Source organism: Protopterus annectens, chromosome 15.part0 (genome assembly GCF_019279795.1).
Source record: "Protopterus annectens isolate FY-2018-M chromosome 15.part0, PAN1.0, whole genome shotgun sequence".
Classification (NCBI taxonomy): domain Eukaryota; kingdom Metazoa; phylum Chordata; order Ceratodontiformes; family Protopteridae; genus Protopterus; species Protopterus annectens.
This window is the reverse complement of record NC_056749.1, coordinates 484,490,734-484,515,595: the sequence shown is the minus strand read 5'-3', so window position 1 is coordinate 484,515,595 and position 24,862 is coordinate 484,490,734. Positions and strand designations below refer to the sequence as shown.

Sequence of the window (24,862 nt, the reverse complement as noted above, 5' to 3'; positions counted from 1 at the left end):
ACAATCAAATGGTCTAGATGAACGTGCAGTGCAGAGTGCAAAGCAGTTACTTGAAAGGTTAAAGCGTGATAATAACGATGTCTATTTGAATTTACTTAATCTCAGAAACATACCCAGTGATGATAATCTTGGCTCACCTGCTCAAAGACTTCTTTCCAGGCAAACCAGAACAACTCTACCTATTAGTTACAGTTTATTGAGGCCTAAAGCTAAGAACAACAGAACCATAAAGGCTCAACTTATCAAGAAGTGGACGATCCAGAAGTCCAGTTATGACAAATCAAGCAGATTTCTTTGTCCGTTGAGGGAAGGAGAAACCGTGAGAATACAAACGGTGAAAGGTTTTGACCGGATTGGTCAGGTTACAGGTATATGTGCCGAGCCGAGATCCTACCTGGTAGAAGCTGAAGGTATGGAGTACAGGAGAAATTGCAGACAGTTACTTCCTGTACCAGAATCATCATCACAACATTGTTTTAATGACAGAGACTCTTTGTTTCCTTTCCAGAGTGTATTCCTATCTCTGATTCCATTCCTGGAGATGTTTCAGCCAATTCTAAGACTGAACATTTTACAGAGACAGCTCCAGTTGTTAAGTCCAATTCCCAGTTTTATGTCTCACGATATGGACGAGTATCCAAGCTCAGTGTGAAATATGCAGTAACATGGACTTAACTGTGTATATATGTATCTTATTTTGTGTAAATGCATAATAGAGAATTGTGTGTGATATCTGCATGTGATATAGATTCATAATATTGCATGTTTTAATTTTCATGAGGGAGGATGTAGATCAGAGTGCACATGCCATGTGCTGTGTCTTTAAGAAGCATATCAAAGATGTAATGTGCATGTATAAATGTCCAGCACATGCCATTCCTAGTGCCATTTTGAGAGTGGAGCCAGAGAGTACGCATGTATGATTACAGTAGTTTGTATATAAGTTACTTAAGTTAAAGTCAGTAAACTTCTATCATGAGTTGTTTATATAAAATAAAGCTGCTTAAACAAAACCCACAAAGACTTTTCTATTGTGTCCAAAGTAAGACAGTGACACAAAGGGAAGCAGAATATAAGAAAATACCACTGTTTTTGGTGGGTTTGATGCACAGAAAGCATCCTACAGAGTAAGCTGGGACTTTTATAAGCAGGGCAATGGAAGCATTTGCATTTGCAAAAAAAAAAAAAGGTTGAATGGGAGGACATATTAGGGATCGGAGGTCAAAATTAAAGTGGGTGGGGTCCTCATTGATAATTTTTGCTAGAGCAGAGGAACCAGGCATGGGTGTCCTCTTCCTCTTTGTTATTTGCATTATGTTTAGAACTACTGGAAAAGAAAATAAGGGACTCAGAAATGTAAGAATATTACTGGTATGGTAGTCAAGAAAAGCTTGCTTTATTTGCAGATGATATACTTTTACACCTGACAAAACCAGAAAAAGACATTACAGTGTCGTGTAACATTTTGAGATAGTTCCAAATATTTTCAGGATACAAAATCAATGAAGCTAAAACAAAATCAATAGCGGTAAATTATGTACCCACATGTGAATTGGTTCAGCAGTATCCATATTTATGGGACAAAATAAAATGAAGTATTTAGGATTATGGATTAAAAATGATTATGGTATGGCTACTAAGGATATGTGGGAAGAGACTAAACAAAAGATAATACAAAAACTGAGAAAATGGAAGCTTTGTTATATGGATATGGATAGTAAGACACAAGCAGCTAAAATGTTTTTAGTCCCATTAGTCTAACACACAGGTCAGGCATATTTTATCAACCAGAGGAGAAGTTGTGAACAGCAATCAATAAAAAGCTGAAGGACTTTATCTGGGAGGGGAACATGGCAAGAGTCAAGTGGAATAAGCTGATTCTTCCAATAGAACAAGGCAGATTAGGATTACCAGATTTGAAGGGGTACTTCAGAGCTAAACAGTTAAGGCTCCTATACATAGCACAAGCAGAAAAGTATAATTCAAAGTAGAAAGGAAGGATGATGAAACGGGGGTTAGCTCACAGAACAAGGAGAGACTGTGATTTTGGATGAAAGCCTTTAAGCAGAATAACACTAATCATACAGAATATTACATCTATAATGTAGCAGCAAGTATCCTAAGAACTAAGCCAACACAGGAATGGAGAAAGGAGACTCTGCTGATAGAGATGACTGCAATTAGGGATATAGACAATAGGAAAGAAGGGGCTGGAATTTATTGGAGAAAACTGGCAAAGGAACCAAGGCACTGGGACCAAATAACTAAAGAGGGAAATGTATTTTTTTTATTTTACATTTGTTTACCGGGGAAAGTCTGACTGGACACAAGTCCGTTTTTAGCGGAGGCCCGGGGAGAAAAGCTCCAGACATTGACACAGTTAAAGGAGATACAACAGTCATATATAGTGAAACATAGTACAATACATGTTAAAAATACATTAAAAATACATTCCAATTGAGCGTAGGTAGGCCTGGGGAGAGAAGCCCCCAATACTAATCAAGTTTGAAATAGTACCAGATAAGAAAAACAGCACCTTAAATGTTCAACATATATAAGAGTATGGATAGAAGTGATTGACAGTCTCTAAATCACTGGTGGCAAGCTAATACCCATGTATAATTATTGCACAAGTGGGACTTGGGGAGCAACTTTTTGGTGTTAGCAGAATCTTAGCAACAATGCAGTGGTATGGCCTAGCCTGGGGAGTAGCATGAACAATGCCAATTATTACTGTAGTGGGTTTTCAGAAGCTTTTTAAATTGTGAGGTAGAGGTGGTGGAAGTTAAGTAGCAGGAAGTGAATTCCAGGTTTTGGCAATGGAGCTGGCATAGAGAGATTTAGCTTCATTTTTATGTTTGATGACATTTATATGATTCTGAGAACTAGATCTTAAGGTTCTAGTGGTGGTGTAGGGGGTGAATTAGATTCTGAAGTGCAGGGGGTTTGTTGGGAAAGTAGCAGAGCTTGTGAGTTGTTGAGACTTGGTTGAGTAGGAGTAGCTGGGGTAGTTCAAGACAGTTAAGTTGCTTGAGGGCTAGACAGTGATGGGATCTATGAGCAGCGTTGGTAGCTAACATGGCAATTTTGTTGTAGCAGGATTCCAATTTGCTTAGTTCAGTGTGGCAAAGGTTAGTTAAGTTAGGGGAGGTGTAAAGGAGAATGGATAAGAGCTGAGTCATTGCTAAGGTGGCTTTGGTAGGTTTACTGATGAACTGTCTGTTCCTATATAGGTGACCAAGCTTTTTGTTGACTTTCTTAACTGTTTGGGCTATGTGTAAGTCAAATCTTAGATTTTTATCAATTTCAATGCCTAATAGTTTTGTGTGTGCTGTTGGGGTGATTTGTATGTTATCTTTAGATGTTATGGTAAAGTCATTATTTAGTGGGGCTCTACCAGGGCTAAAGAGAATGAGTTTTTTTTTTTTTGGGGGGGGGGGGTTGAGAATAAGTTTTATGTTAGTGAACCATGCTTCTGCTAAGGAAAAGTTTTTCTGGGTTATGTTTTTTAGCTCCTGTAGGGTGGGGGAGGCACATATAATAGTGGTATCATCTGCATATTGCAATACTAAGACAGAGAGTGAGGATGAAGCTATCTGGTTAGAAAACAGTGAAAACAGCAAAGGCCCTAGTATGGACCCTTGTGGGACACCTATGCTTACAGTTAGTAGGGGAGACAGTTGTTCTTGCCATAGAACAACCTGCTACCAATTTGATAAGTAGTTAATGAACCAGGATATGGTGGAGGGGCTTATGTTAAGGGAAGATAGAGTTTCTAGCAGCATGCTATGGTTTACCATATCAAAGGCTTTTGATAAGTCTAAAAATATTGAGGATACAAATAGACCATTATTTCTGTGGTGGTTGACAATGTTGGTAAAGGAGAGTAGTGCTGTAGTAGTGCTATGGGAGGGACGGAAGCCATGTTGGGATGTGGATAGTAGGTCATAGTTAAGGAGGTACTGCATTAGTTGGGAATTAACTATTCTTTCTATTATTTTGATAGGGGTGATAGGATTGCAATAGGGCAGTAGTTGGTAAGCTCAAGGGACTTACCCCCTTTGTGTAGTGGTATAATATGAGATATTTTCCAGGAGTGAGGTACTTTACATTCTGATATTGACCTATTTATAAGAATGGATAGTGGATAGGCTATAGCTTCAGCTGTTATTTGAAGGAAGTCTGCAGGTAGATTGTCAGCTGCTAGGGTGGTTGGTTTTAATTTTCTGAGGAGTTTTGCAATTGTATTAGTAGGGACTGGGTCCAGAGAAAAAGTGGAGAAGTTATATGGTGTCTTGACGTTGGGAGGGATCTCTGTAGGTAAAGGACTAGTAGTAGTATTTTGAGTATTGGCTAAGGCTTGGACTGTTTCACTAAAGAATGTGTTAAATTGGGTGGGGATATTGTCATTGTTGTTTGGTAATACAGGGGTAGGAGTGGTTGATTTACCTGGGTGCAGTAAGTTATTTATAGTGGCCCAGAATTTCTGAGGGTTTTGAGCATATTTTTCTTGTATGCTTGTATGATAATTAGCTTTGTCAAGTTTTATTAATTTTTTAGCTTTGTTGCGAAGCTCAAGATAAGTCTGTCTCAAGGTGTTTTTTTTTTTTGTTTGTGGAATTGTGCCCAGGCTTTGTCCCTTTCTTTCATTATGGTTTTAGTATCTTTTGTTAGCCATGTGGCGTGGTTAGCTTTGATTCTAATGGTTCTGGGGGGTGCATGGCAGTTTAGGATTTCAAGGAAGGTTGAGTTGAAGTACTGCATAGCATCATCTAGAGCTAGTTGTCTTAAGGGGGTCCAGTTGCAGCATTTTAGTGACTTGATTAGATCTTTAGCTCTGAAGTTCTTTTTATTACATACTACTCTTAGGATGGGTTGTTTATTGTGGTGGGATCGATTCCTAATTAAGCAGGTCGCTTGATGGTCACTCAGACTGTCAGGAAGACAGCCTGATTGTTGAGTCAATGTGGGGTCTGATAGCAGAATCCAGTCTAAGATGGACTGGCATTTGGAGGTTTTGTCAATTTTTGTGGGGGCAGTTATAATTTGGTTAAACCCATGGAGGTTAATACTGGTGGTGGGATTTTAGCTGGAACAGTCAGACCAGTCAATGTTAAAGTCTCCTAAAATTATTGTTTCATGTGGGAGGGGAGATGATAATCAGTTTAGTAGGCTTTCCAGTATGATAGTATTGTTACCTGGTGGGATATATCCACCTGCAATTATTATTTGTTTGTTGGAGTTAACTTTTAATTTGGCTAGAATTAGTTCTATGTCTTTTACTTCTTGGGAATTGCACTTAAATTGTTAGATGGTGAGGTCATTTTGGAAAAGTATAGCAACACCCCCACCTTTTTTTTACCAGGTCTGTCCCTACGTATAATAATGTACCCAGGGGCAGTAATTTCATTATCATGGTGTTCAGGTTTGAGCCATGTTTCAGTTAGGACCACAACTTCTGGCTTCTACAGAGCTAGTAGGGCATGAAGTTCTGGGGTTTTATTAAGAATACTTCTAGCATTAATATTTATAAGGAGGAGAGATGAGGATGGTCGTTGATATAGAGGATTTAGTTGTTCCAAGGTACTGTGGTTCGAATTGTTGGGTCCTGAATTAGGGTGGATGTCCCCACAGCAAGCTAGTTTCTGACGTAGGTATAGATAGAGTTTGTTTAGTTTGTGTAATATTTTAGTTTGTTTCTGGGAGGGTGGAGGGATAGTATTATATTTAAGCGTATTATATAGGGAAGAAAAAGACTGGGTAGAGGAAAGGTAGCAAGATGACATATGGTTATGTCTTTCTTTTCTATGACTGTTTGTGGATTCAGTTTGCTATGGTGGTGGGGAGATGATGTTAAGCTGAGTGTGACAGGAGGAAAGAATCGACAGTAGAAGGAGAGAGAAGACAGCTAATGAGGTATACAATACCTTTAGTACGTGGGTGTAATATATATATATATATATATATATATATATATATATATATATATATATATATATATATGACATTATGTTGAGTTGTAGGTGTAGTTTGATTGGTGAGGGTGTGATACTAGTAGCTATACTAGTCAGGTGGTGAATAGGGGTGTGGTGGAACTTTCTAGTGCGGGGTATGATGGGTGAAGCTTGATTGGTCAGTGGGGACTGAGAATGTGATGGGGGAGTGGTTTCTTAACTATAAATATAATTGATGTGGGGTGGGTGGGAATGGGGGCAGGGTAGAGGAGTGAAGTGAGCGAAGCGAACGGAGCGGGGCTGCACCTTCCTGTAAGTTCAGCAGTCAAGAAGGGAAAAAGAAACAATCAGTGAGTAGGTCAGATGCTTCAGCTCAGGGGAGAGTATACCTTATTTAATTACCCTAGTTCATGATTTGGATTGTGTTGAGCACAAAACAAAGCAGAGTAACTTACAGTCACCAGGTTGGGAGCGGGGCTCTGGAGGTGAATGAAAAGAGACTAAGGAAGGGAAGGGTCAGAGAGGGGGGGTTCTATGTGGGAGGCATAGGCCAAAAGGAGACTATGTAGGAAGAGGAAGGAAACAAACAGGATGTAGGTAGAGATACGGGGGCCTGTGTCAGTAGGTAGAAATGAGAGTAGAGGGAAAGAGCTAGCAGAGGAAGTGGATGGGTGTATGATTGTGTGGGTGGAGAGTGATTTAAAGCCTAGGGAGTACAGGGGTATTGTCTAGAGAGAGCACGGGTAGTTGGATGGGAGAAACAGGGAGTGGTATAGCTGACCAGGGGCAGCACTTTAATGAGGCACACAGGATGCACAGGGTTATATACTAGATCCAGTGGGAATAGACTGTTAGGATTACTAAATACACAGTTTAACATACATTGTTAATTCCCTGCACTGTTGCTGGATAGAATTCCCACAGAAGGAAATACACTCTTAAAGGGAGTGGGTGGTCTTCAAACCTGACTGGAGTTAGCACTGTCCTTAAATGTTTCATGACAGGGACCTGAAAAACAGAGAGAGAGGGGATAAGTATGGGATGAATAACAGCAGGATATAGATGCAGCAAGGTAGGACTATGTTCTAGTAGAGGAATAGGCTAAGTAGTGCTATGAACAGAAGGAGGAAAAAAGGGGGAAGGAAGAAATTATTAGTACAGAGCAGGAGTATTGTCGGGACAGAGAAATAAAGTAATGCGAGGAGTAGGATGAAGATGTTAGCTTGGGATAGAAGTCTTATATGAACAGACAGTAGAGAAAGATAGCAGATTAGGAGAGCTTAGAGACTAGTTAAAGTAAGGAGATACCAGCATAGGGAGTAAAATACTGGCGTAAGGAGTAAAATACAGTTAGTAAAACTATTTAAAATGACATTCAGCAATATGCATTTTATATGCAGTAATTTAGCAAAACAGTAGAGCCAACCTGCAACTCAGTGAAGGCTGGGGTATCACAGTCTTATTGAGGATGTTTAGCAGGTAAAATATAACTTTAACCGAGATATAGTAAGGCTTTACAGTCTTTTTGCTTACAAACTAATGCCAAGGAACAGCTAAAATATAGGCACGATACCCTCAATGTGCAACCATTTCTCAGTTAAACGCAGTCGCTTAGTTAAGGCCACTTATGCGATCAGTAGACTCTGACTCGTAGCAAGCCCTAATGCTGCTGACAGAGTGGGAAGACACCAATATTTTATTTGGACTGCAGGTTACAGAATGCCTTCCCTATCAAGGATTGATATCAGAGGATAGGCAAACAGAAAGAAATAGGGGAGCCTAAATGAAAGACCAGAACTGGTAGAGGTTTTAATAGAATCTAGAACAGAAGCTACCATTAAAAAGGAATAATTAGTAGGGGTCTATATTAGATGAACAAAAGCTCATCTTTGCGAATGCTCACATAAGCGAAAATCCAAGAACTCGAAAATGCAATTGTGGAGGGCCCCCACACCCCCCACTAAATATATATTCCAACTCCGAGATCGCACTACAGTGAGGAAAGGGAAAATATTCCCATCTTCACTGTATCGTGATTTCACAATTGTGGTTTCGAGTTCCGCAATTTTCACTAGTGAGCATTCGCTAAAATGAACTTTTGTTCATCTTATATAGACCCTAATTAGTAGAACATATAAAATATTGCATGATAGCTATAAGACTGATCAGACGAGGGGAGAAAGGATTGGGAAGAGAGACTGAATAAGCAGTTCACAAAGAAACAATGGGAGGATATATGTATGTCTCCCAAACATACAACAAAATTTAGAAGACTTAGGATTTTTCTTTGAAAATGTTTACATGGATATTTTTATACCCCAAGTAGACTCCAGAGAATTTTTCCTCAGGTAACCAGCAAATGTTGGAAGTGTGACATGGAAGAAAGTGGTAATTAGGAACATATTTTCTGGGAGTCCAGTGAGATGGAGGACTTTAAGGATTCCCTGCGGGATGCCACTGTCGGAGATGCTGGGTGTGCAGATTGGTGTGATGAAGGAGATGATTTTTCTGAGCTATGATACAGAATCAGAATTGCCTAGACATGGTAAGGCCTTGCTGTATCTAATTATGGTGGCTACCAAAAAAGCAATAACTAAAAAATGGAAACCAAAATCTAAACCAACTATATCAGAAGTAGTGAATATAGTTACAGAGATAAAACAACTGGAAATTAGATTTTTAGAAAAAGGTAGGAGCAAACTACACAGGAAAAATGGGAATTGTGGGAACAATGCATAGAGGGAAGGAATGAGGTTTAAAAGAAATCAGGATTTAAATGACCTATTTAACATTTGACTGAAAATGATTGGGTACATTATAACTGATGTATAAAGTTTGCAACTGGGAGTGTGTCAGTAAGGTTTGTGATGTAAAATTCTTGCAACTAAGATTGTATCTGTGTGGTTTGTTTCTTATAAGTGTATGATTGTCTATGTTGTAAGTGATAGTTTAACAAAGATGTTTCTTGTTTATTAAAAGGGGGGGCAGGAATTGAATAATTTATGTAATACTGCTTAGGTTATATGATATATGGCAATATATAAAATATAATATTTGTAAACGTGAAATTGTTAATGCAGTTTGATTACTTTTATATAAATTTGCCTATGTCACAAGTGATAATTCAATAAAGGTATTTAAAAAAGTACTTGGGTTGACAGCTTTCTCTCTTTCAACCATCATGTGATAACAGTTGCTAATAAATCCTTTTATTTAGCCCAGCTAAGTGGCAAAGGAATATAAATAACAATACTGATATCAACAGCTTATATCTAAAGGTAAGGCATCCAGGTCCAGGGATGTAATACTTTCTCTGTACTTTGCACTCATTAGAACACTCATCAGTTATAATGCCCCTATGAATATATACTTGTCCAGACACTCATTACAACTGAACAGCTGCAATGCTTCCTCACTAAGAAAATCAAGGTCCTAAATCATAAAAACAATGGCTACCTTCTCAAAGCCTTGTCCCTATTTCTGGTATGATACACGCAACTGAAAAATACACTTTGGCTCATGTATAGAGCCTTGACAGACCCTATCCCGTGAGAACTATTACACATTTGTAAATCCAGTGAGGGCATAAACACCTGCACAATGGATCTTGATTTCTACTGTAACATAAAGAGAATATGTGGGAGATACATATATATATATATATATATATATATATATATATATATATATATATATATGTATATTCTATGGAACCATCTTCTACTCCACATAAAACAATGAACTTTTCTTATCTTATTCAAACATAACTACTAATGGATGGGTAATCACAAATTCAGCCCTAGTTTAGCATCCTTGCCCTTCATAGATAAGGGCACATTTAAAACTCCTAACATGCTCTTACTCTGCCCATCTCTAGGTTATTTGTACACAAACTATAATGGCTTAAACTTCCATGGGGATAGTAAACTGGGCTTCCTTAGATCCTCACAGATCAATAGCCCAGTAAGTACCTCTTCAAACCTTGAAAGATTCATATGTAATCTCTTCCTTATACTCAGCATTGATCAAGCTACTTGTGTTCCTAAACTACCAAAACAAGATGGAAGCTCTTTCACTTTAATTAGTGTCTTACATACTTTTGAAAAGAGATCTCTTGTCTTGCTTATTGCTCCATTAGAGAGCCAATTGTCCAGAACCTCCTATATCTTCGCAAGTTCAGTATCTTCGCCAATACCATAACCAGCTACCTAAATTTTCATCAAAAGATAAACATTGCAGATGGGCAGGTTTATAACGAGCACTTCCCAAACATTTTGAGTAAACTTTCCCTGCATGTTAAGCAGTGCAACTTATTACTTTGCTTTAAACATATCCTAGATGACTAGATGGTTATCCATAAATTTATTCCTTGGTTTGACTGGTGTGGACCTCCTGGAGAAAGGAGGTTACCCTTTGAGAGGATACTGACAAATCCTGAATCATTGTAAGACTCAGTACCCATAGAATATGTAGAACATGTAGGTACAGTGAAGAGGTCTGCTGTGGTCATACCATTCCCATGAGTGTTCTACAGATACTGGCTAAATAAAACTGTGTTAACTCTGATTATTTACTTAAGGACACACCATGATTCTTTGTTCAGGTGGGGGCGGTGCTGCTTGACTGACATCCCAGTAGGGTTGTCAGTTAAATGTTTGGCACTTTCTTGTTATTTTAATTCTGTACTTTTTGAACAATAAAAAATTTTTAAAAGACTGAAGTATAAAAATTGAAACTCTAATCTGCATTCCGGACTTAATGTCAATGAAAGATAGCAGCACACATCCAGTGTGTGGGGGAATGCGAATCCCCTACTTTACACAGCTTTTAAGTGCCTTGCAGTCCTTTTGGGATGGGGTGAAGCCTCACCTTTTGGAAATTACACTTTTTTTTTAATGTTCATCTTCTTCAGAACTTGACTTACAGGAATATTTATTTCTTGAAAATTAGGAATTCTGGTAATTATAAGGTCGACTCGCCAGTCATAACAAGGGCATCCTAGTATGTCTTAATATAAACAATCACCATATGTTGTCACCCAAAAGGGACATATTGCTCAATTGTCCAGTTTTTTGCCTTATATTTTTGGTCTGCTCCTCATAAAATTTGTAGTTTTCTAGCAAACCTCTGGGAGGATCTGAAGACTGAAGCTACTAAATAATGGCATACATTTGAGTTTCAGACTTCATATTCTTCAAAAAATGCATACTATCGTAAATCCTGTTTTCTAACAACTTTCTAACTTTATGACAGCAATATTTAAAATGTGTCCCTATTTTCAGGTCTTTGCCCCCCCCATTACTTCAGTGTTCCTATTATATAATCGAAGACGCAATCCTTCGAATGCATCTTGATCGAACTTGAAAGCAGGAAACAGCAAAATAGTGAAACATCATACAAGTGATTTCTTTCCCTGGGAAAGAAATCGCTTGGGCACCTCCGTTACTTTGCCATTTTCCTCACTGTAGTGTGATCTTGGAGTTGGTATATTTAAGTAGGGGGGTGGGGGGCCCCCCCACATCGGGCTTTTTTATTTTTGTGGAACAGCAATTTTTTTCCCTGGGGAAAAAAATGCTGTTCCAAGTGTTCGGGACTGTACGTTTTCGCGTACATGGGGTCGATAAATCAGCATTCGCTGATTTACTATAGACCCTTACTTCAGGCTTTGCCCAGTTTTCTTGCACTTTAATAGGTTGAGAGGTATATGAAAAACGATAACCATGCACAGCTAAAATAAGTGGAGGATCTTGTTTACATTAAAATGCACTACGAGCCATAACTGCACATGAAGTAGTAAATGAAAAAGTCAAAGTACAAAATAAAATCTGCTTGTTTTATAAGCATCATTTGGTGTGCGTAATCCAGTACAAATCACAAACCCATGGTTTGTACACCCTGGAGGAGGTTTTGAGTCTGGACTAAGTGTTATTGCCTACATAGTCAAAGAAAGCATTTAACTAATCTGCGTAATCCAGTACAGATCACAAACCCATAGGGGTGCTACCTTTTCAAATGGCCAAAGTGGGACATTTTCGGGACACACATCAGATTTTACAGGTAGACACATACCCACAGTCAGTACAAAGGATAGAACTTTACTTTTTTGCCTAAATGGAAGCTTATTCTTGTAGCGGCTTAGTTGCTTATTCTGTTTCTTGTAACATTTAGGTATTTTACATACAGAAATAACTATTTTATGCAACTATTACATGAAATATGGGATATAATTATGTCCTACAATCTCAGGACATTTGCCATTTTTAATATTTTTGGTCAGGACACAACTGCCCAAAGTGGGACAGGTGGTAACACTACAAACCCATGGCTTGTACGCCCTGAAGGAGCTTTCGAGCCTGGACTAAGTATTATTGCCTTCATACTCAATGAAGCCATTTAACTCATCCCCCCCCCCCCCCCCCCACACACACACACACACAAAAAAACCTACAAACAAATAAAATTACTACACTGCTCGTTCCAGTCTGATTCTGACTGTCGCTGCACATGACAGAACTGCTGCAACAAACATTCAAAAAAATAAATAAACAGGTTTTGAAATAAACTAACCACGCTTTCCTATGTTCAGGTGGACAACCCCATTAATAGGAAAAAAAATAAAAATAAAACTAGCGCTTTTTTTGGCTTTCCAGCATTTTCTACGCAGGGGGCGGGGACCGCATCATGAAACCTTCAAGTGACGTAGAACGCTATCCCAAGAGCAAAAGCTTTCACGCTAGATTGGGACGTGCTTCAGTTATTACTGTATATCAGCATTTACATTTATTAGTACGTTAGTAGAGCTTAATAGTAAAATTACATGTTCAGTAAGAAATGTGTATTTTGTCTTTTTTAATTACAAATGCCATTTATTTAGTCTATTTCATCGTTTGTACTTTCCGGTAAGGTTTGTTTGCAGTTAGCAAAAAGGCTAGAAGGCTATACTGTAATAACGCGAGATTTTTTTGGAATCAGCAAGTACGTCTAACTGTATACCCGTGACGTACACTTTTTTTACAATATCTGTAACTGTTAATACTTTATGATAATTTAGAAATATTTTTTAAAATGATTGAAGTAGAGGCTCCTTCTACGTCAGTGGAACAAGAAACTGAGGAGGTAATAACATAATTCAGACACTGCCATTTTTTTTCTGTGACAGTACCCAAGTGGAAGTAGGGCAGCAAGGTCCACAACTTTCATATTTTGGGTAGTATAGTGTAGAGGAAATGATGGCGGGAATGTGTTGCTAGACTGGGAACATAGTACCGTTAAGGCGTAAATGGCTAAGCATAAAAGATATTTAGCAGTGAATGAGCTGGCAGCTTTAGTCAGTACTTACCAAATGGACCTATGAAAATAATTCTGTAATGGCATGCATTTCTGTTATGCATTAAGTGATGACTTTAATTTTGTGATGTGCCTTCTAATGCCGCAATGTTACATGCAAATGGTTGCATATACTGAAATGATCAATTTAAATAAACTGTTTAGTTTTCGTTAGTGGGTTGTCAATATCTAGTTTACTTACTATATCTTGGCATTGACATGCATGCTGACGTCATTTTGCGTCTTAGTACAGCTTCCAGTATGTAATGATGAAAGATATTCTACGTAATAAAGCAGCACCGACAGTTTTCAATATTATACTTCATTTTGCAATGAAATAAAAAAATGTATGATTTTGGACTAAATGTTGAGGATTGCCGCCAAAAAACGTCAGACTTGACCTAGATTATTCTTCAGGTGCATTAGTGTCTGTTTAAAAAAACTGACATTTATTTCGATCTTTGCCCCGTCATAAAATGCCAGAGCGATTACAGCTTCTTTATATCATGAGCTCCGAAGTAAGGTGTCACTCTAGTGAACCTTCAATAAATTTAGGGTGCTGGCTTTGGTGCTACGATGTGGGCATTTTAAGCGATTGATGATGAGAGAGTATTAACCATGGAAAAGTGTTCTCAGTTGTCTTATAAAAATAATAATCATAATTCTGGGAAAAGACCTGACAGATTTCCGTTTGTTAAATGGAAATAGGGTATTATGTGAGTCCACATTACGTGCGGATAACTGTTGCGTCAATTTTGTGATGAAAGTACCATCGCAAGTCGTTAAATTAAATTGCTTACACAAGCAGCTATTACTCACTTGCGGACTAAACCAGAGTTTGTATATGCACACTAACTGTGGCACTTTTATCTTATGCTTATTTGTATTATGATCTTCAAACGGTACGCTTTCTCGCGTTTTTCGTATTATAGTGCTTTGTTTGATGAAGTGGCTAGAATTGTTAGTGTACATCATTAGGTCTTCTGTTTCGGTTTGGGCCTTATCCCGGCGTCTCCTGTATGGCCGCCTGGACATTCGTCTAGTGTTGTAGTTTCCTTGTGCATCCCATAGGCATAGCCACCCACAGCTGGAACATGGTCAGCTGTGTCTTAGTTTGGGCAATGGACCAATCCCTTAAGCCATTTCGAAATGGGCTAGATGCCTTTGCGGACCATTTTAAACATATTTGAGTTGTTTAGCTTGTGTTAACCCATCTCATTTGGCTAGATATTGGTCTTGCCCATCCCGTGGTCAATAATTGTATATTATCGCTAATGAAAATAACTACGGGTCATACCATACATAATATGAGGGGACACATCCATGGAATTTAGCATTTAGGAGCTGCCTGTGCCCATTAGTTCCCCTGTCCATTAGTAGCACAGATTCTGGGGGCAGGTTCCTTTTTCCCATCCATAGAAGATCCAAGTTGGGGTTGAATATGGACAGATGAATTTTGTTTTATGTCGATGGGGAGTCTGTTCCAGAGCAGCAGCATTCTCTGCCAGATATGGATGTTCCTCCAAACCTTCTGTTGATGTTGCTGAAGAGGTTTAGGTCCCTAGACAGAATATTTATGCTTGCATTTGATTTACTGATGTACAGTAAATCCATCAGACCATCAGTGTTGCTCTGTGATACCTTGTATGCCAGATACAAGTTACCTCTTAACAGTCTGTAAGATAATGAGTATAGTAACAGGCTTTTGAGCCAGTCCATGTAGGACATGTTGTTTAGGCCTTATATTCTTTTAGTACGGTATCTCTTTGGGTGTTACAGTTGTATGTTTCTGAACAGATGCATGCCAAAGGTGGCATTATATTCACTGTTTGGCCTAATGAAGGCTGAGTAAAAAGGGATAATGACATCCTTACATTTAGACACAATCCCTTTGTTTAAAAGCTGTGCAGTATAGGATGACATACTTAACAACATAGACACATGTCAAAAGTTAGGCTGCTGTCCACATAAGTACCTAAATCCCAAGCAACTGGATCAACTCTTAGTGACATATTCTCAATGTGATAGTTCTGTAGGTTAAATAACTTCCCAAAGACCACAGTAATGTATTTTTTGGCATTTAGTCTCAGTCCATGATTTTGGCACCAGTTATTTATTTGGGGCAGGCCTTTCTACAGGATGGTTAATTCATTTGGTGATTCGGTTCACTTCATGCCAGTACCTGTTTATTTTGCCATTTTCCTCCAGGTCTTGTAATGTGCCCATGTCTGTAGCATTTTGTTCATTACATTTATAGTGATTACAGAGATAATGGATTTAATTTAAAAACAATTAATCTGATGATGTAAATCTGTATTCATTCCTTATTGTTAGGACTTCGGTTCCGTCCTCGGAACAGACACAGCTGTTACCAAGCTCGCGCCAGCCAAAAACTCTAAGCTGAGACCTACCCATAATGCCCATCTATAGTCTCTCCAGATCTCGTTTGCCACGTTCGTCAGAAGTGCCAAACCTTCTCTCTTACGCTAAGTGTAGAGTTTTTGTTTTAATTCCTATCAATACCTTACTTTTAGTCAGTTTTCGCTAATTTTTCGTCTTTCATGTATGGACTACTTTACTTGTTCTATTACCTACCTGGACACACACGCTCCTGGAGATTTCTCCGCTTCCGGCTGGGAGCCAGTCACTGCCAGTTCAGGGTGCTGCCATTCGGTCTCTCAACAGCCACCAGAGTGTTCACCAAATGTATGGCAGCTGGAGTAGCTCATCTTCGACTACAAGGATTTCAGGTGTTTCTGTATCAAGATGATTGGCTCATTACAGCCACGACCATGAATCTTCTCATTCACAGCCTCTCATACACTCAAGGCCTTGCTCTTCGCTTAGGGATTGCGATCAACATGGAAAAATCTCAAATGTCCCCATCAAAAACACTGGAATGTATTGGAGTGATCTTCGACACAACATCCTGTCAAGCTTCCTTCCTCCTCACAGGCTCTCAAAAATAAGAAGCCAGCTTCAAGTTCTCCTCCAGCAGACTTTTGTACCAGCACACCTTGTACTACAACTATTGGGATCTATGGCAGCAACCATTACCTTAGTTCCACTGGCGAGGTTGCACATGAGACTAGTCATGAGACTAGTACAGTGGCTCCTTTCTTCCTTTCTTCCAGGGAAAGACAGTTTAAGGCACCTGGAATTGAGGGCAGTTCTCTTAGCGTTGCAAGCGTTCTATACATCCCTCCCTTCCGGGACCATTGCAGTTCAATCGGACAACATGTCAGTCGTCTGGTATATAAACAAACAAGGCGGAACCAGGTGTTACCCCCTGTGTCGGGAAGCCATGAGAATTTGGCACTGGGTGATAGCTTCCAACTGCTTTCTTATAGCAATGCACATTCCCGGGAATTCCAACCTTATTGCGGACAATCTGAGCAGGAACATCCTGATGCCTCACGAGTGGTCCCTCAGTCCTATAATAGTGGATCAGATCTTCCACTGTTGATGCAGGCCTTACTGTGACCTGTTTGCTTCCCCCCTAAACAACAAATGCAGAAGCTACTTTGCCCTGATTCTCCCCTCAGGGGGAGTCAGAGAGGGATGCTCTGAAACACGATTGGCCCCTGGGTCTGCTGTATGCTTTTCCCTCATTTCCCTTCATCTCGAAATTCCTCCAGAAAGCTCAAAGGATGAAAAGCAAAGTGATCCTCATTGCATTGGCCCCGTCAAGTCTGGTTCCCTTTCCTATGGCCTCATCTGATTCACAGCCCAGGGATCCTGGATCAATCCCAGGGTCTGCTATCTCACCCTCTGGGACTGATTCACCCCAATCTCCAGAGCCTCAAGCTCACAGCTTGGTTTCTCCACTTCCGGTGATTGCCAGGCTACCTGATATTTCATCTCCTGTCCGTGAGATTCTTCTGGCTTCACACAAATCTTCCACCAGGAAAATTTATGTTAGTAAGTGGGCTAGGTTCTCTACATGGGCCAAAGAGCATGACATAGACCCTTTCTCTATGCCTATACAGACAATCCTACAATACCTGGCTACCCTTCTACATGCAGGAGCTTCAGCATCGACAATTGCTGTACATTTAGCAGCTATCGCAAATTTTCACAATGGATTTGATAATTCTTCCGTTATGTCACACCATCTGTGCAAAACCTTTTTGAAAGGAGTATTACATGTTAAACCTCCATTCAAGCCCCCCATAGAGCCTTGGGGCTTGACTTTTGGTGCTTCAGTCATTAACAAGCCCTCTTTTCGAACCTCCTAATTCAAGTGATATAAAATTTTCGTCTTGGAAGACTCTACTTCTAGTAGCCCTTACCTCAGTGAGAAGAGCATCTGAGTTGCAGGCCTTGAGTGTCAAGAGACCTTACTTGATTTTCCACAGGGAAAGAGTGTCCCTACGTACTAACCCATCCTTGCCCAAGGTCATTTCTGGGTTTTCAGTTAAGCAATCCATTGACCTGCCAGTTTTCTTTCCTCAGCATTCAAATAGAGGGGAATATCTTTTGCATAACATTGATGTTCATAAGCAACTTTGTTTTTACTTGGACAGAACTAAATCTTTTAGGAAAATGGATCAGTTGTTTGTGACCTTGGCGGGACCCAGATTGGGTAGGCCTGTCTCCAGAGTGACTCTATCTTCCTGGCTTAGAAAAGTCATTACCTTTATTTACCATCAGAATAAACTGTCTTTAACTTCCAGAATAAAGGCTCATTCGACTAGAGCGATGGCTACTTCTGTGGCTTTTCATTCCAGAGCCTCCATTGATGACATCTGCACGGCAGCCACTTGGGCAAGACCTCATACCTTTATCACTCAGTACAAATTGGATTTGGCCTCCAGGGGATGAGCATCTTTTGGTTCTATGGTGCTCAGGAATATCCTTCCTTAGGGCCACCCAGGACTCAAGTAGCTGGGAACTCTGTCCTAACAGTAAGGAATGAATAAAGATTTACAACAGCAGATAAAGAAGTCATGTCTTACCATAACTTTCCATCTGTGTTGTAGATCTTTATTCATTCATTATTTCTGGCCCTCCTTCCCCCTGCCTGGATCCCTGGTGGACTTTAGGATCTTCTTAGTTAAGGTATTTGCTCAGACAGAGCCTCCTACTCTTTTATTACTTCTATAATGTAAGGGTGGGCAAACTCGATCTGAAGAGACTATGAGAGGAGCATTAAGTAGGTCTTAGCTGAGAGTTTTTGGCTGACGCGAGTTTGATAACAGCCGTGTTGGTTCCGAGGATGGAACTGAAGTTCTAACAGTAATGAATGAATAAAGATCTACAACACAGATGGAACGTTATGGTAAGACATAACTTCTTTTTTTAAATTTTAACAGCATAAACATTGATAGCTATTTGCTTCAAAAAGCCCTCCAGTTGAAAATGTACTCAATATAAACAAACAGTAATTTGCTGTTCCCTTGAAGCATCTGGCAAATTGTTAAACTGAGAGTGTCAGTGAGTTTTCCATTTAATTGTTTGGCTTACTAGACAATGACAGTTATAAGTGAGCCTACAGCATATTATAGACAGTTCTTCTTTCGGCTTTTCCCGGTTAGGGTTCGCCTCAGAGGATCACCTGTCCGCTCATGACTGGCAGTGGAGTTTTATAGTGTTGTTGCCAGCCCAGCGCCCAACCTTCCACAGAAGGTGCACACACACCTGTGTCCAATCCACCTATATCATGTCTTTGGGATGTGGGAGGAAACCGGAGCACCAGGAGGAAACCCACGTGACCACAGGGAGGACATGCAGACTCCGCACAGAAGGCACCCCAGCCAAGGATTGAACCAGGGAACCTCTTGCTGTGAGGCGACAACACTAACTGCTGCCCAACTGTGGCCGCCCCGATGCATTCATTTGATAAATGTATTATTTTATCAGTAAAATCCGTTCAGCTCTTCTTCTGCAGCCACTTAGAACATGCCAGAAGTGGAGAAAACTAGGGATATAGTGTTTCTGCATGCCTCACATTGTGTAAATGGCAGAATAAACCACAAAGTCAGTTACAGACGAAACAACCATGTGACCCATGTCCTGCCTGTGGAAATGCGAAAGAAATTTAGTCCATCGATATCAAATCAGCCGATGTTTCAAGTAATGCATTAAAGCTTCCCATTTTGCTGATTGTTGTCAAATCCATATTTTATATTCAAAAATGTTTTCCAAATTTCTAGCTTTCTTGTTGATATAATATTGGACTTGCTGCCTGCTACACTGACTGCTTTACATAGGCCTAATTAGTGATGTTCCTGTGGTGATAGATGATGTTTATGAATGATAGCAGTGAAGCATCTGTGCTGTGTGAATGCATAAACTGCACATTCCTGCCATAACTTAAACCTACCTCCTCTTCCTAACCATTATTCTGTATGTATTGTTCCCACAAATCCCATTTACTTCTATGAAGCTTGTCCTTTCCTAAAGTTCTCACCTCAAGTTTTTCTTTCTCCTTTACAATATTCAGAACTACGACTGTTACACTGGGGATGCACAAGCCAGTGCATTTCTTTGTACCGGTCCCAGGCCCGGATAAATGAGGAGGGTTGCGTCAAGAAGGGCATCCGGCATAAAATTTTGCCAAATCATACATGCGGACAACAGTACAGATATACATACTGGATCGGTCGAGACCCGGGTTAAAAAACGGCCGCAACCAGTACTGTTGGCCAACAGGGTGCTACACTTGTTAATTTGCATACATAAAATAGAGGTGTCACAGAAGTTCAAATTTTGAATTGGCAAGAAAATCATGCACCATATCTCTACTGTCTGAATTTCAAGGATGTTCCTGATTTTGATTCAAATGTTAGCTTTTATCTCTGTCTCTCTTAATCCTTAGTAAAACTGGTGACTTTTGGGGAAAAGGTGGTGAATTGCATTTAAGAATGACAATAATTAGAGAATAGTCTTCTTTTAGTACAGGAAGTGTATGTTAATTCACATTGTCTTTTTCTGTCAATATCTTCAAGTGAGTAGTTGTGTTATTTTGAATTGTGTCCCTGATTATTTCTTGATTTGTCCCTGCTTTTGTTGAAATTTATCTCTCATTTAGTTGAGAGCTGTGTCATCCAGATCCATAGGAGGACGTTTTCCTTTGGAAAAAAGTAGTCATTTTTAGTATGGTAGAATTTTGTTATTGAATGAGGTAAATTTTAGGAAATTTGTCTTTCAAAGAACTGGAATTCGTTGGATATTTGATTTTTTTTTTTTTTTTTTTTTGACACACACACATATTATTTTCCCTGAGCACTTTCCATTGCATTACCAACATTTAAAACATCACCCTAAAATCCATCATCTCTGAAAAAACATAAAATAACAGGGAAGACACGCCCCTTGTACTGATGGTGATCCTTGTCTCAGTTAAATATAAGGTCCTGCAATTTCCGTAACCCGTTGTATTTACCAAAAAGGGGATCGGAAATTTACGTGCTCATATAAATAGCCCTCTCATTGACTCACCTTAGTAAAGCAAAAATATACAGTCAGCAGAGTCCACATTAAAAAAATTGGAGGTAACACTCAACCAAACCAGACTCGATAGCCATTAGCACAGACATTGTGACTTGACATGTCCTCAAAAGTACCTTAGTAATTAAAGAACATTGACACTTTCCTACTTTTAAAAACATAGGAATTTAAGAAATTGGTAATGGAAATGATTCGAACATTATTAGGGAAGATAGAAATTTCTTCAAAAGGGGTAGCAAGCTAGTAGGATAAATGAAGTTTAAAAACAGTAGAAATAAAACAGAGATGTGGAAAAGAAGTAATTGGAGTTATATACAGAGGCTGACAAAGTTTAAAGTACTGCAGAATGAAGAAAATCTTGCAGAACAGGAAAAGGAGCAACTGCAGAGTGTGTAAGGGAAATAAGAGAATACTGGGATAATATGCTTAAGTTTAGAAAGGTTGCTGTTGATCAATTTTTTTTTATTATTAACTCCAGAGCAATGAGTAAAAAGGTCACACAGGAAAACCAATTGGTTAAAAAACACAAAAAGAAAAATCTATTAAACCTAGACTTTTCCACTGTGTGATACCTTAAACCTCTTGTATCAGAGGCAACATGGGATGTACGCAAATTACCCTTTAAGGATCTCAGGTGTTTCAGCTAAATGGCAATTCTGAATGTCCAAGACTTTTTTCTTTTACTTAAAAATTCCTTTCATAGTGTTGTATCAGACATGATGAGGGAACAAATTGTTGTAACTAAGGAAATTATTTTTTGAGGTTAGACATTGATTTGCCTAGACATAATAGTTTAATGCAACTGGTGGCCAAAAAAAGCAATTCCTGGAAAATGAAAAAAAAATAAGCCAACTTTAATTGTAAAGGAGGTAAACAAATGGGAGGTTAAGATCCTTATTCAAGGAAAAAGCAAATTACATAGAGACAAATGGAATCTATTGGAACAGTGCATGCAAAATAATGTTCAGGAGGAGGAGTGAGGATTAATGGAAGGTAATAATTTTATGGAATGATAATTGTGAGAAAAGGAAACATAAGTGTGTCTTGCATTGAAAAATGTTAGAATGGTTTCCTTCAGTCAATGGATAAGGACATTATATCATGGAGAGTGTATTCAGTGACTTCCGGCCTGGACTCAGATGTGGGACAGTCCTCAGCAGTCTGAGACACTGCTTGGAGAGCTGTGGATTACAAGACTCCATAAAACAGTTAAAGCAGATAAAAACATATTACCAGTAAATCTGAATAACACACATGTAGTTATAACAAAAAGTCAGCATGTTAAGTCTGTTATCTGTGTGCCCTTCTACATGCTTATGTTTTGAAATTCAAGTCGCTGTCCTTAGGAATATAAATCTCAAAAGGTTTGCATCCCTGGAAGATGGTATGTATCTTTTTAAGGAGCTTTTACTGTTGCTGCTAAGGATTCTTTAACATATAATTTACTTAACACATCTCTGCTTAAGCGTTATAAAGTTGCAGATCAGAACATCATAAATATACATATACTGCACATTACAGAAAATTAAATGCAGTTATTTACAAACAGTTGTAGACGTCTTCGACCATCAGCAGTTGTGAAGCAGTACTATTAAAATGGATGCTGGTCATTGCAGCAGCTTATATTCTGAAGGATGCCAACATGCAGGAACGTGAACAGAGCTAATAATTTCCTGTTTACTTCATCCCTGTTAAATACTCAGAATGTCATACTGCTGTTTTAAATCTGTCCACTGTCAGCTGTGTGACTTTTTCACCTGTTGAGCATGCGGTATAAATATCAGAAAGACTGATATACAACTTTTAAGTATCTATCAATGATGTTCATAAACATTTTGTGCAGTGGAACAGGCTTGCCGCACCAAACAGTGGCATAACGGAGCCTTTTCTGATTCATAAAGTTAGCAGTGAGATGGGGTAAGACATTTTATCAGTCTTATTGTTTTGTGCAGGCATTGTATTCCGTGGAAGGAGTACATATGCACATCACTGCTCCCTGTACATGTGCTGTTCTTAAATCGTTCCACGTAAGGAAATCAAGCAGCATACTATCTGATGGTACTGCCCCTGGCAGCAGAGAAGTCCCCTTTTTCTGCTAACATGTTGCCTAGTTGACTAAGCTGGGCAACATATTAGCATTAGTAAAATAAAAAAAAGTAAAGAAAAGCTCCTTTCCATGGTAGGAAAGATATTACTGGCAGTGGTGTCTCCTGTGAAACTGATGCAGGGAAACCCACTATCATACTTAAATTTGTCCCGCTGTCCCCAGTAATGTGATGGAACTCTCATTAATGGGAGTTTGCACAACACCAGATGATCCTCATCACAGTAATACGGTAATGACCTTAGATTTGCTTTGATATCTAGAGAATGAACATTTTTTAATGAATCTCTCCCAGAGAAGAGACTAGACTATAGGTCAGCAGTGACAAGCAGCTCACTAGGGTAATATACCTTGGCTGTGTAGTAACATATAAAATGTACTGAGCTGCCTGTCACAGTTGTGCTGTATAACATTGTCTTGCTACACAATACTTCTGCATATTCCCAGCATAGGTATGCTAGATGCACTTTTACGCCATTTAGGATCACTATATGGCTGTTGTATGGTGGCACCCACTACCTCAATTGATAAGGTTGCCAGAGTATAAGACTTAACTGCACAAGATGCTTGTATGTATTGGAACGGTATGCCTCACTAAGCCGTTCGCCTTTGAAATATTTCTTTACAGATGACCAACCATACTAAGTTATATTCTCTTATACATTTCATGTAATCATTTTACAAGTGAACATTCTGTATTGTTAATGCACTATTCTTGTCTAAAGTAATGGTAATATTATTCAGAAAACCAGCTAATTTCAGCAGTTTTTTCCCCACCTAGATTTTCTACTCTTTGCCATCTTCTTAATGTAAGGAAACATGTATTTGAGTGTTTCTCCTTTCAGTTTTTTCTTCATGCTTTCATAAGGAATGTTATCATTGTACAGTTTAAGTAAATATTACCTAATAAAAAAATAATTTAACAACATAATAAATATTAGAGTCACATAAAAGTAATGAGTATAACAGCTCTAAAATATGAATAACTTCCCCTCAGACCATCTTTCAAGTCTCTTAATCCACCCACCTTTCCTGCTTTGCTTTTTTACTATCCGTTTATTTCACTTACTCCCATCTGCAGCCCAGTAATTTTTTATTTCTTTTTTCTCAAGCATCGTGCACTTGCATGTCTTCCACTTCTTCCATCCCATTCTCTGTACAGTCTCTCTATATCCCCTCAGACCTCCTTTTTCTGTCACTCTGTCTTAACTCTCACAGTTTCCATTCACTGTCACATTCTTGTATGCTGTTCTAACCTTCTTCCATTTCCACCTTCATATATGTATGTGTTTGTCTATATATAATCTCTCTCTCTCTATATATATATATATATATATGTGTGTGTGTGTGTGTGTGTATATATATATATATATATATATATATATATATATATATATATACACAACACATATATACATAAGTAATTTTATATGTAGTGTGGATATAAAAAGTGTACACACCCCTGCTAAATGCCAGGTTTTGTCATATAAAAAGAAGACCACAATAAATCATTTCAAAACCTTTCCCATCTTTAATGTGACCTATAACCTGAAGAAATCAAATGTTAAAACATCATGCAACAGTGCATGAAACACAAATTATCTTAAAACACACACATACACACACCCACTTGACTACAGTGAGAATAGCACCCCTAAGTACACAGACTACAGAACCAAGTACTTTATGCAAGTGCCACAGCTCAAGTCTTTAGACCATAGATCATTGTATGGAAGACTTGGCCAATGGTATACTTATACATTTCTATGCCTGTTTTATATATATATATATATATATATATATATATATATGTGTGTGTGTGTGTATATATATATATATATATATATATATATATATATTTTCTGCATGCAGTATCTGCTTTGCCTTTATGCATTTTTCTGTGATTACTTGTATATTTGAACAAAAACACTGAAACTAGAAAACTAGGCACTTTAATAAAAAAAATGTTAGTCACTTTCATCTTTCAGGTAACCAAAAATCATCATCTGAAAACAAACTGTTGGGG

At 38.7% G+C, this 24,862-nt stretch overlaps 1 protein-coding gene across 1 annotated transcript in view; it reads left to right on the top strand.

Moving 5' to 3' along the window:
- The first annotated feature begins 12,816 nt into the window (after window positions 1-12,816).
- Window positions 12,817-24,862, top strand: part of LOC122789775 (probable global transcription activator SNF2L1) — a 2,109,210-nt gene continuing 2,097,164 nt past the window's right edge. The window contains exon 1 of the mRNA XM_044057215.1: window positions 12,817-13,070. Within this exon, the coding sequence (XP_043913150.1) occupies window positions 13,020-13,070 (51 nt within the window). The 5' untranslated portion in view covers window positions 12,817-13,019. The remainder of the gene's footprint in view (window positions 13,071-24,862) is intronic.